The sequence below is a fragment of the Aquarana catesbeiana genome, linkage group LG03 (assembly GCF_042186555.1).
Source record: "Aquarana catesbeiana isolate 2022-GZ linkage group LG03, ASM4218655v1, whole genome shotgun sequence".
Classification (NCBI taxonomy): domain Eukaryota; kingdom Metazoa; phylum Chordata; class Amphibia; order Anura; family Ranidae; genus Aquarana; species Aquarana catesbeiana.
The window spans coordinates 713,728,984-713,742,640 of record NC_133326.1 but is presented as its reverse complement, the minus strand read 5'-3'; the positions used below and the strand labels follow the sequence as shown (position 1 = coordinate 713,742,640).

Genomic DNA, 13,657 nt, shown 5'->3' with positions numbered 1-13,657 from the left:
TTGGAAATGTATTCCCCCCCAGCCCAGGATTTAAAGGAGTCCCATAGCACAGGTGGAGAGGCAGAGTCCTGGTTGTCTGTCCAGTAGTTGCAAATAGAAGCAGTGAGTGGCTCCTGTAGGCATTCATCATTCGCCCAAAATCTGGATAGAATCAATAAAAGTGTGGTGTTGCGCTAATCCTATAATCTAAATCAAATCAAAATCTGGATAGCCTCCAAATGCGAGATTCGGGGGGGGGGTGGACAGAGCAAGGGAGAGACATAGGGGGGCATGATCAGAGATATCCCTGGGAAGCACAGACACGCCCTGGACATACCGCAAAGCGCCCTGAGACGCAAAAAACAGATCTATTCTAGACAGGGTCTTGTAGGTGGCAGAGTGACAAGTGAATTCTCTCAAATTTGGATGCATGTGTCTCCAAACATCCGTGAGGGCAAAGGTGTCAGCCCACTGCCAGAGGTCAGGAGAGTCACGAGCCGAAGTATGCAATCTATCCATAGCAGAGGAAGGGACCATACTGAAATCCCCCATAGGATAGAGCGCATTAGTATCAATCTGTATCACAACTTGCATATTAAGCTGTAGAACCTGGACTGAGGCTAGGGGTGGAACATAGATCCCCACCAACACCACAGACTTGTCATATATATGAGCATGCAGAATCACATATCTACCAGCCGGGTGTCCGTCTTGTTTTCAATAAGCCTAAACGGCAATGTTTTTCTAACTAGGATGCTGACCCCACGAGCATAGTGGAATATGTGGCGTGGTAGTGGAGGCCCACCTACCATTTTTTAAGACAGGTAGTTTTGGATCCCTGGAGATGTGTCTCCTGGAGTACACAAATATGTGGGTTATGCTTCTGGAGGAAGTGGAACACCAAGGACCGTTTAACCACTTCCCTACCGGGCACTTACACCCCCTTCCTGCCCAGGACATTTTCCAGCTTTCAGCGCTGTCACACTTTGAATGACAATTGCGCGATCGTGCTACACTGTACCCAAACATATTTTTTATCATTTTCTTCACACAAATAGAGCTTTCTTTTGGTGGTACTTAATCACTGCTCTTTTTTTTTTTAAAAAGACCAAAAATTTCAATTTTTAAGAAATTTTACTTAGTTTCTGTCAGTAAATTTTGTAACTAAGTCATTTTTCTCCTTCACTGATGTGCGCTGCTGAGGTGGCACTGATGGGCACTGATAGGCTGAACTGGTGGGCATTGATGAGATGGCACTTATGGGCACTGATGAGGAGGCACTAAAATGCCGCACTTATGGGCGCTGATAGGTGGCACTGATGGGCACTGTTAGGAGGCACTGATGGTCACTAATAGGTGGCACTGGTGGGCACTGATAGGCAGCATTGATGGGCACTGATAGGTGGCACAGATATGCAGTGCTGATGGGCGACACTGATGGGCATTGATCGACAGCAATGATGGGCATTGATGGGCAGCACTGATAGCCAGTACTGACTGGCATCGCTAATGGGCACTGATTGCTGCCACTGATGGGCACTGATTGCTGGCACTGGTGGGCACTGATTGGTGACACGGCACTATATTGTAATCAGGGCATTGATGATCAGTGCCCTGATTACATGTGTAGGTGTCCCCCTGCATGGAGATGCCGCTGATCGGCTCTCCTCTCCTCAAACTCCATCAGTGTGAGGAGAGGAGCGCCAATTACCGGACACAGACGATCACATGGTTGAAGAGCCGTGGACGCGGTTCTTTACAGAGAACAGCCGTGATCGCGGCTCTGCACTACCCCCCCCCGCGGGCGCGTGAGAGCGGCATCCCCACATCCATCCTTAAACGCGTTACACCCAATGATAGGAGGCGTGGACCAGTGGGTGTAATCTCGTAGTGGAGTTAGTCTGTCAGCTTGGAGGAAATGGAATCTCCACTGTAGAAGGATTACAACAGTAATAGAATAAAATGGAGGGCTTCTCCTGCATGACAAGGAAAATGAAAAAAAGAAAAGAAAATGGGCAAGAAAAAAAAAGAAAAAAAATATGTAATGCTTTGATGGGAAAGGATCATCCAGGACATTAAGGTAACTGCTGAGGAACAGGAAGTATTGACGTGCAGCCAAGGTAAGTGTCCCAGCAGAACAGTGATTGTGAGAAAATAGTACCCTGGGATCTTGTAAACAAAAGGACCCTGTAATTCCCTTAAAAGGCCACTAGAGTCCGCCAGCAGCCATTTTAAGAGGTGTAACAGAGCTCATCAAGCTGCAACCATAGGTTTTGAATGTAGAGAAAATTCCTCATCCCTTTTCCATTGTAAAAGGAGACATCAGCATATTTTCCCATAGGAGGTTGCCAATGGCAACAGGTGGCAACACAGCATATGGAATACAACAGGATCTTCCACAGTTCAGGGTTAGATAAAAGGTTAACCAGAAAAACACCTGGGTTTACCAGGGGCACAGTTCTTCAGTGTGTTACTTGCGAGGAACACAGTAGGAACAACAGGTGCAAAATAACAACTTGGTGGTGCACATAGGCAATGGTTTAAGCTCTTAACGACCCTGCATGGGAAATCAACAGTCCAGAGCAGTCACCCGACCCAAAAAGGACTCAAAGCCTACAGACTCCTGCAGGGCATTGGGAAAAGGATGTAGAGCTCACCTCTCAATGGTGCAGTGGCCAACATTCCAGCCAGGAGGATGCATCTCTGGGTGATGTAAAGAACCTGGTAGTTTCGCCATCTTGGACCCGCAGCCGGGCCGGAAAGAGGACACTGTAGCGAATACCCCGGGTACACAGGGCAGCTTTAACCTGGTCAAAGGATCACCTCAGCTTCTGTGTCTCCACCGAATAATCTGGGAAGATTAAAAGTTTAGTGTTCTGATAGTCGAGATCCCTCTGTACCCTGGCAGCTTGGAGCACCTCATCCCTGTCTCTAAAGTTGAGGAGTTTCAGGATTAGGGTGCGTGGCCGTGTCCCCAGGGGCCCAGGTTTGGGGGAAATATGGTGGGCTCTCTCCACAGCATAGAAGGGTGAGAACTGGACCGCAGGCAGGAGGGTACACAGCAGCTTCGCCACGAACTCCATCGGGTGGGGACACTCAACTCCTTCTGCAAGGCCCACTACGTGGAGATTGTTCCTCCGATTGCGATTTTCTGCATCTTCAGCCTTGTATTCCAGGGCACGGATCTTGGTTTGCAGGGAGCGGAGATCATTGGAATGGTCTGCAACAGTGTCCTGCACATGCCCCAGCCTTTGCTCAGCAGAGGACAGCCTGGATCTCACTTTGTCCATGTCCTGCCTGAATAGTCCCACATCCAGCTGCACAGCATACACTTTGGATATTAGAAAAGTGGTAGAAGCCTGACTATGGCCACCAGGACTTCAGCCAGGCCCGGCTGTGTAGAAGAGGTTTGTCTCCCCTGCTCAGTCTGGGATGCCATGTTGGCAAAGGAGCCTGCAGATGCCTCCACACCGCTCCCACAGACCAGGAACGATTCCTCTGGTATAGGGGGAAAATGGGGCCAGCAAGCTATCAGCAGGCGATATTGGAGCCAGATGGCAGGAGATTGGCCCTGTTTAACAGCAGAGATCCAGCACAGACATCCACTCAGTGTGCCATCTTGGCCATGCCCCCATGGTAGTTGTTTTTGCAGTTATTATATTTGTTTGTCTTCGAATGACTGAGATTGTTATCTGTTGTATTGTAACTAGGATATGTGGGCCCCATGCACTGTGTTGTTGTTTTAACTCTTGGCCAATGAGAAGCTGACTGGCCCAACTGGTTCTCTTTTCCTGTCCATGTGGGGGTGGTGCCTGGACTGGTTTTTACTCCAGCGAGTGTGTGGTCCTTTATGCAGGACACTGCGGACACCTTGCAGTCTATCTGCCGTCTACTACATGTCACAGAGTTGACATCAATAACCTGTATTGCCCAGGGTGGCCAATGGATTGGACATTGTTCGCGCTCCATGGCAACCCTCGTGAGACACTACGCATGTGCTGTTTTCGCCGCATGTGCAGTACTGGATCAGGCACGGTGATGTCAGCGGCGGCCGGGCAAGAGCCAGGGCTATATATAGGGGGATGGACACCCCTATAATTGTCACAGATCTTCTGGCAGTGATATGTGATCTTTTGGACCTGTTGGTAAGATAGAAACTTTGTAATTTTGTTTTAAAAGACTTACCTGAATCGGTCGATCAGCTGAATTCACTTATATGTATCTTACCATGGTTGTCCTGTTTTTCAATTATATGTTTCCCTCAACTTACCCTTATCTCTCAGTGTATGAAACTATCAGCACATAAATTATACCCATACATGTTTTAATGGAATTACATTTATTCGCTCCATGGATGGCTGGAAAGTTATATGCCTAGGATTATGACATCATTACAAGTGGTATATACATGTAACCTTTGGGCTGCTGTCATGATGTGCTGATTCAGGCTGATTTTTGAGGTGAGCTATAAAGTCCATCCATAGAGCCCCAGATGCCCACAATTTTCGATAAGGGTTAATGATTACTAGTGTTGGGTGAACCTTTCAGGCCGAAAATGAGTTCGGGACAAACATTGGCTTTTTACCCCATTCAGGGAACACCTGAATTTGCAGGATGTTCGGTGGGTGTTTGCACAGTGCATTCTGCGCCCTGATTGGGCAAAGCTTTGCCCAATCAGGGTGCAGTAAAAACTGGTTGTTAAGGAGCAGGGCTGGGAAGCCGGCCGCGGCATCCTTAACAACTGATGAGTCATCAGCTGTCAATGAGCTTCCCTGCTGACAGCCGAATAAAAAAAAATTGCCGGTAAAAAAAAAACCCCAAAGGGCCTTGTATGGAGTGGGGGGGACACCATACAAGGCCCCCTTTTTTCTATTTTTCCCAAAAGCCGGGACCTGGCAATTGCAACCGTGAGTCAACTTAACTGGGATTTGACTCTTTGTTTTCTTTCGAAATGTCATTTTTGCTGCAGCAGGTTCTATACATGGTACAGATGCACCATTTTAGAGGCAGACTAAGAGGACCCTCCCCAGGAATATATATTAAAGGAATTTTTCATTTTTATTGTTGCACTTTAAAAAATGTTTTTGCATTGATATGTAGCGGTATGTTCACCACTATTGGTTACTTAGCAATCCGCCAATCACCCTGCTGCCAGACCCCCATCTATCAATGAAGACAATGGACAGTCATTTGCACAATTCTGTTACGTTTATTATAGGATGCACTTGAGTTGGGGAAAGGATGACATGAGATGCCCATAGCATTAACATTTAACACGTTGTATGAAGTTATGCAGTGGCCGTGGCCTTGCAAAAACTGGATACACTCCTTGCACCCCAGTCTCCTTCATTTGAATAACTCTTCTGAAGAATCTTACTTCTCCTTTCCTTGTACAAATCCTTACTGCAAAACATACTGATATTCTATTTCTTCACTTCCGTTGGGACAAGAAAGAATCACTGTGAATAATTCCTCCTTGCAGACCATGATGGGATTGTCCATGCGATTCAAAGAGCCAGAAGCACACACACAGCTCCCCCCCCGATGGCCCAAAGAATCAGACAGCCACACAGTCTTTTGGAAGGCACTACCATTGTGCTAACCAGGCCAATGTATCTCCACGCGACGGCCTGACACATGGCCATGGGTGGACCACTGCTTTCAGCCAGTCCAGGACTATCAACGCTGCGTTCCCCAGCCACAGCATTCTGCACTGAACTTTCTCTAGGAGGATAATAGTTCTGTGTCCCCAGTCACAGAACTCTGCTCTACTCTCCTCCACTTGACTGCTAATTCTTCCTTCCAGATCTCCTCCAGCATGCAAGACCTGCGTTCTTCATTCACAGCAGCTTGGTACTTCTTTAAGGATGAAGATCTTTATCTAGGACTCCCTCCTAGCGGTTCCTCCATCCCTCCTCCGCGCTTGTCGCATCCCCGCGTGGGGACGCCCGGAACAGCAACTTTAAACTCCATTCTTTCTGTTCTCCCTTTCTTGAACTCCCCCTAGCGGCATGTGACCCCAGCTTATATGGGAGGCCTGCCCCCTGCCAATACCCAGAGATAATTGGTAAGTGCTCCTCACATGAGCTGCGTGCCACTCAAACATCAGCTCCAACCCCTCTTCCAGAACAATCCTTCTGAAAGCAGGGGAGGCACCACTTAGTCAGAGCACAGGTGGCCACACCCACCACTGCACTGAACACTCCCAGTCCCAAATCACAACAACCAGGCCCAGCTTAAAGCACAGGCCTGGCTAAATTTACCTGCACTTGGGCCCTGAGCTAAAGAAAATACTACTCTAGCAACTACCTTTAGGTAGAGGGTGCTACAGATACATATCCCCCAGGGCAGTACCCGGCCCCCATATCCCTTTTATAGCCAATTACTAGCATATAAGCCTTTAAAATAGGGACCTGATTTTTTCCTGTTCGGCTCCCATAGACTTCAATAGACTTTTTCCCCTGTTCAGGAGTTCTGCTGTGAACTGAACCCAGGGGTGTTTGGCCCATCTCTAATGATTTCTCTCTACTTATCTATATAGGTTTGGTTTTGACCAGCTAGTACTTTTGAAGAATTCCTATTTCTTTGATCACACATTTTACATTTTAGGATCCTTACATCTCCTTGGTGTGTATATAGAGTACTCTGTACACTATGTACAATGTCTGGTTGGCTACCCTTACAATGCTATAATATTAAGAAATACTTATATCAAATAGAGTTTATTAGCCCTCACCTTACCTGGCTTCCACACTGACCGGGGAGACCAACATGTGTGGCGTTCCCTTCCTGGATGGGTCCGTTTGAATTTTTGGGTGAGTGTTGCCCCCCCTTCTCCTGTTTTCATTGGTAATATGAGTTTCTTGCACAGTGCATGTGGTGATGCATTACATATAGTGAATTCATTATGTGTGTGTATCTTGTGTGGACATGTGTATGTGTATTTTATCATAGATGTATACATTGGCACATATTGTTTGTCTATACATGTTTTGTTGGTGTGCTATGATTTGTGTCTTGTGCTCTGCAGATTATTACTCCTTCTAAAACTCCTGAGGAAGCGGTTACCCCGCGAAACATGTCGGCAGGAAGGCTGGACATACGGTTTCTTACATTTGTGGGGGACTATATGAAGACATCCAGTCTTTGAAGGGGCTTGGTTCCCTTTACTTTTTTTATTATTATTACATTTTGTCGCTGGTGTGTGATGTATTTATTAATGATTTTGTATAACTTTTGTAATAAACATAATGATTTTACACTGTATTTAGTGTTGTGAGTTCAATGATACCATGAAAGTCCTTAGTGGGGTGTGTTGTAAAATTTTTCTCAATCCCAACTGGCTTCCGCCATTGGTCAGTGTAAGTCGCCTATTTACAGTTCTGTGTTCCTTCAATTCACACTGGTTTACAAAAAAAAACACAATTTAAAATTTACAAATATTTGTTATTTATTAGCTCAATACAGGTTCATGTTCTAGAATTAGAAGGAATTTTGTAAGTTATGTTGTATTTGTATCCGCTAATAATGATTTTCCTGTATTTTCAGCAAAAATATTATTTTGATAAACATTTGCGCAATTATCATGTGACTTAAATCTAAAAATCAAATAAATCAAAAACATAAAAATCAGTATAAGTGATACAATATTAAATCAGTAGTTATAAAAGTGATCCCATAGAATTATATTGGTGATCTATTCTATGGGGACACATTATATTTGGATCCATTATAAAAGTGATATAATATATGATATAATAATGTAGATACACTTATCAATCATACAAGATGACAGCGATATATGATGAAAAGAATGACACAATCTTCAAACTTATTATATTCTAATTTTACTACATATTGTAATCTTGATAGATAGAAGGATAGATAGATAGATAGATAGATAGATAGATAGATAGATAGATAGATAGATAGATAGATAGATAGATAGATAGATAGATAGATTTGGTCTTAAAGGGCCAGTACACCTCCATCTGTGCCTCCCATAAATCATGTTACACTCTGCGCTCTGTCTCAGGTCCAGCTCTCTATACAATGTCCCATCTCACTATACATAATGATTATGTACTGGGAGGAGCCATAGGAAATAATGCCCCGCCCCTTCTGTAAGTAATGCAGCAGCCGTACACCCCCTATAGAGTCTCCATGTACATCCACACTCAGAGCCGGAGAAGTGTACACTGTTATATTGCAATCTATAAATAACAGTAAGTACATCTCTCCAGGTAAACACTGCACCCCCAGATCAGTGCACCCCATCACCTCTTACCACTGAACATAGTCATACTGACTAAGGAACGTTTGGCCGGCCCAGAGGCGGGATAAAGAGACTCCACCCACTTTGTCCTTTCAGGGTAAAGTGGGAGGTTCTCTTGAAAACCGTCCAACCCCCCTATATATTCTCCTTTGCTGTTCCCCAATATGTTGCTGCTCCATCAAAGCCCTTGCTAGGTTCCCAATTTCCCGGGTATGAGGGATCATGTGATTTTCTCCCAGCATACAATGCTCAGGCCTAAGCAGCCAATCACCAGGCTTGAATACTGTCACATGAGGGAGGGGTGACATCATCAATCCTGTGTAAGCTCTGACATATTCCAACATGGAACTTACATGAGGGGAGGAATGGAGCAGCAGAGGAGAGCAATTATGGGGTATATAAAGGGGTCGGGATGGGCCCTGAGTGGACAAGTGACAGAGTCTCTTTAAGACCATTTGGGGTCCCAAAACAATGTGATATACTTGGATCTCAAAAAAAAAAAAAAAAAAAGCCTCATATAGGATCCCTAGGTATTGAGACACACTTGGGGCCCCAGACAGACTCCTTTTAGCACCCAAGACAAAAAGTCAAAGTGCCCCCCATGAGCTGTAAACTATAGCAGTATAGGTTGCAGGTTCTGCCATTTTTGTGCCCCCATCCCACTGAAGTACCCAAGTTGGCCGCCTCTTCTGTAACTCTTTGGCTGCCACCAGACCCTTGGAAATGTTTGGGGCCCCCAGACAATATTAGATTTTTAGGCAGAATGGGACATATTTGGGCCCCCAGGGATTGGGACATATTTGGGGAACCCTAGAGCATGAGACCCAATCAGATGGTGTGACTGTTACCAGCATTGTGATGTATATTGCTGTTCAGCGTGTTCAGGGCCACAGAGGGGGTAGAACCGGCCCTCCTGTATGGGGTCTGGGCAGCTTTATGGTGCAGACAGTTCAAAAAGCTGCTGATCACAGCTAAGAGCCCCCACCATCTCCCCTGCAGTACAGATGACTTCTCCTTCCTGGTGGTTGCTCCAGGGGGATCGGTTTCAGTGACTGTCCAACCACTCCTCCGATCACCCTTCTCCTGTCCACAATCCCCATTCCATTCAGCTCTGATCCCCCTGTGCCCCTTAGATCTTCCAGCTTCTTTTCATCTCCCTCCCGCTGGCTGTCAGCTGCTGCGAGCACAGAGGAGGACCAGTAAATTTGTCAAATTTATCTTTACCTTTCCTGAATGAACACAGTGAGTGATTGATACTGATCACTTCTGTGTTCATCCATAATTGAAGTGTGTTTACCATGCTTCAGTTTGTGAATGAACAGAAAGCCTCTGTACAGAGCACCTCCTGTTCATTCATTCTCTGCAGAGAAAGGATTGGGGATTTCTGTCCTCAATCTCCTCCTCTGTCACAAGAGTGAATCATCAGGAGTCTGTTTAGACCCCTGATATTTCACCAACCCCCCCCCCCCCTTACAGGGCTGTTAAAAAATGTAAAAAATTAAATTGTAAAAAAAACGTAATTATGGTTCCTTCCCACAGGTACTCTGGCCGCATAAATGAGTAATTTGTTCATGCAGCTGAAGCCGTGTTCAGAGCCATACACCTGACCCCACACACCCATCCAGGCTGGGGGGTCCCTGTCAGGTAATGTACAGGGCCCCATGATTTCTAACAGCAGCCCTGATTGTGTTCTCCGGTCTCACCCTCTTTGGCTTCCCGTATATTCTACATATTACCAGCCTAATGTATGCCGTGTCTCTGTAAGGTATTGTCCTCTCTGGGGTGGAAGATGAGGGTGAGACCGGAGAACATGCTGCACAGCAATATACATCTCAGTGCTGATAACAGTGACACCAACACAATTATATTACTGATACATTCTACTAAAGTCTATGCCAAGCTAAGAACTTTTCTTTATAGTTTTGGATGGAGTGAGGGAGGATTAGAACCCCTGTTGGGTTTTTACTGCTATCTGGGGATTCCCCTCACTTCCTGTCCTGCTGACAACATTGTACCGGGCAGGAAGTGAGAGGAAATCAGACATACATTTTTAGTAGAATAGGGGAAGACTAGAGTCCCAGTCAGATTTTATTATAATTGTGGAGAGCTCCCCTCACTTCCTGCTTGGTAAAATCTTGTCACCGGGACAGGAAGTGAGGGGAAATCTCTTTAATGGAGATCTGGATAGCAGTAAAAACCTGACAGGGGTTCTAATTCTCCCCCACTCCATCCAAAACTAAGAAAAGAAAACATTATGGGTGGACATACACTTTAATGATACATCACATTTTAGTATCTTAGCAGTATAGTATAGATTGTATGGAATAGGAGGAGGAAAGAGAGGAGAGGTGACCCCATCCTATCCAATCACAGCGACTGCACTGCACCCCGCACAGAGTGACTGCATGTGGGGGAGGGGCAGAGAGTAGCGGTGGAGGAGCAGAGGGTACGGGGGGAGGGGCAGAGAGTAGGGGGAGGGGCCAGAGGAGGAGATTGCTGATGTCACACAATGTGATAACTTTCTGCTTAATCATTACAATGAAAGTAATTGTCATGGGATAGATAGATAGATAGATAGATAGATAGATAGATAGATAGATAGATAGATAGATAGATAGATAATTATATAGATAGGCCACACCCCTATTTACTGACAAATAGGAACATGTGATTCACTGTTACTCCAGTAACTGGAGAGATCTCCTACCCAATCACAGGGAGTGACAGAGGGAGAAATCTCACATTTAACAAAAACCTGCAGGGCACTGACTGAAGTCCCTCCCACTGCTTCATCCTATTGGCTGAATATTCTACCAATCCCACTACCCATCCCTGTGACATCACCAGTCTCTGGGCGGAGTTCTCACTATGACTATTATTCCCTATTCCCCCCACAGATCTTTATACATCCTCTCCATACACCTATCACAGCATGGAGGGGCTCAGTGAAGGTGGTGGTGAAGGTGTGGAGATGTCGGATCGGGTCACACAGATCATAAAAGGAGATCCGTCCGACCTCATAATCCAGATATATCCTGACTCTGTTACTGGAGATATTGGGGGGTAAGAAGATCTCTTTACTGTCATGTATCACCACATACTGATCACCTTTCCTCCACAAACCCCAGGACTTGTTACTATTTCCAATCAGTGACTGCACTCCCCCTCTCCTGTCTATACTGGGGTAACACATCCCGACTTTCCACCAATCTGATCCCCCGACATCCACTTCCCAGTAATGTCTCCCTGAGGAGAAACTCCGACTGCTCAACACCTGAAGATAATACTGAAATCTCTCTGGTGTTTCTGGATGATTCTGTTTTCTATCTGACCTGGATACAGTTTTCCTGTCATCTGATATATGGAGATTATTATTAGCTGTGTTTAGATCCAGTAATATGTCTGCAGCTCCCTGTATATAGAATGATACATTTACCTCTGTTATTATATCAGATAATGTGTGTAATGTGTGTGATATCCCATCCACATCCAGACACCCTCCATCATGGAGGAGCTTCTCATGTCTCTCTCTGTCCTCATTATGTCCATCCTCAGTATCACACAAGTCACCTGTGTCTGATTCCTGTAAGACAGTCAGTGGATCCGTCATGTTACACAGCTCCTCAATGTGACGCATCTTCCTGGACAGCTCCTCCTTCTTTATTTCCAGATCCCGGATGGAGATGGAGATCCGCTCTGCCCTCCCGGAGATTTCCCTCAGGACTCTCTTCTCCAGGTCTTCCAGACGTCTCCTGAGATCTCTAAACAGGACAGTGACTCTCTCGGTGTCACCAGATGCTTTTTCTTCTACTTTCCTCCTGTGTTCCTGCAGACTCTGGACTCTTTCCTCCGTCTCCTCTCTCTTTGTCAGAAGGTTCTGCAGAACATTCCTCAGTGTCTCCTTCTTCTTCTCAGAAGCCTCATCCATCATCTCCACCTGGTGTCCTCGATGTTCTCCAGCCAAAGTACAGGACACACAGATACAGGTCTCATCCTCAGTGCAGTAATACTCCAGGATCTTCTTATGGACGGAGCATTTCCTGCTCTCCATGGACAAGGTGGGGTCACATAAGATGTGTTCTGGGGACTTTTTGTGGACTCTCAGGTGTTTATCACACAGAGAAACCTCACAGTGCAGACAGGATCTAACAGCAGGTACAGGAGAGTCCACACAGTAAGTACAGAAGACCCCGGACTCCTTGTGATCTGGCTGAGCAGACAGGAAATTCTCCACTATGTTACGTAGTGTTATGTTCCTCTGCAGTGCAGGCCGATCCGGAAACTTCTCTCTGCATTCAGGACAGGAATATCCTCCAGACGCCTCCTGTGTATCCAGCACACGATCAATACAGACCCGGCAGAAGTTGTGACCACATCTCAGCATTACAGGATCTGTATAAATGTCCAGACAGACAGAACATTCCAGCTCAGCTCTCAGGTTAGCAGACGCCATCGCTGACAGTAGAAGAGAGAAATGAAAGTGAAAATCTCTGACACCGGAGAAGAATGCAGTTGGGAGGGTCACTTCCTCCTACACAGGGTGAGGCTGATCCAGATCAGTATTAACTACTTAAGGACCGAGCCTCTTTTTGAGATGTGGTGTTTACAAGTTAAAAACAATTTTTTGCTAGAAAATTACTTAGAACCCCCAAACATTATGCATTTTCTTTTCTAACACCCTAGAGTATAAAATGGCGGTCGTTGCAAAACTTTCTGTCACGCTGTATTTTGCAGCGGTCTTAAAAGCGCACTTTTTTTTTGAAAAAATACACTTTTTTTAATTAAAAAATAAGACAACAGTAAAGTTAGCCCAATTTTTTTTATATTGTGAAAGATAATGTTACGCTGAGTAAATTGAAACCCAACATGTCACGCTTCAAAATTGCGCCCGCTCATGGAATGGCGACAAACTTTTACCCTTAAAATCTCCAAAGGCAACGTTAAAAAAAATCTACAGGTTGCATGTTTTAAGTTACAGAGGAGGTCTAGTGCTAGAATTATTGTTCTCACTCTACCGATCGTGGCGATACCTCACATGTGCATGCGAGCTCGGCGGGACATGGCACGTTTAAATTTTTTTTTCTTATTTATTTTACCTTTTTATTTTTTATATTTACACTGTTTAAAAAAAAATGGGTCACTTTTATTCCTATTACAAGGAATGTAAAAATCCCTTGTAATAGAAAAAAGCATGACAGGACCTCCTAAATATGAGATCTGGGGTCAAAAAAGACCTCACATCTCATATTTACACTTAAATGCAATAAAAAATAAAATAAAAAAATTTGTCATTTAAAAAAAAAAAAATAGCCCTTTAAGAGCTATAGGCAGAAGTGACGTTTTGACGTCGCTTCCGCCCTGCATTGTTATGGAGACGGGTGGGGGCCATCTTCCCCTCACTCA

At 45.2% G+C, this 13,657-nt stretch overlaps 1 protein-coding gene across 1 annotated transcript in view; it reads right to left on the bottom strand.

The window, feature by feature from the left end:
* Positions 1–12,942, bottom strand: part of LOC141134359 (uncharacterized) — a 40,362-nt gene extending 27,420 nt beyond the window's left edge. Inside the window, exon 1 of the mRNA XM_073623927.1 lies at positions 11,138–12,942. Coding sequence (XP_073480028.1) covers positions 11,138–12,707 — 1,570 coding nt within the window. The 5' untranslated portion in view covers positions 12,708–12,942. The remainder of the gene's footprint in view (positions 1–11,137) is intronic.
* Positions 12,943–13,657: the final 715 nt, after the last annotated feature.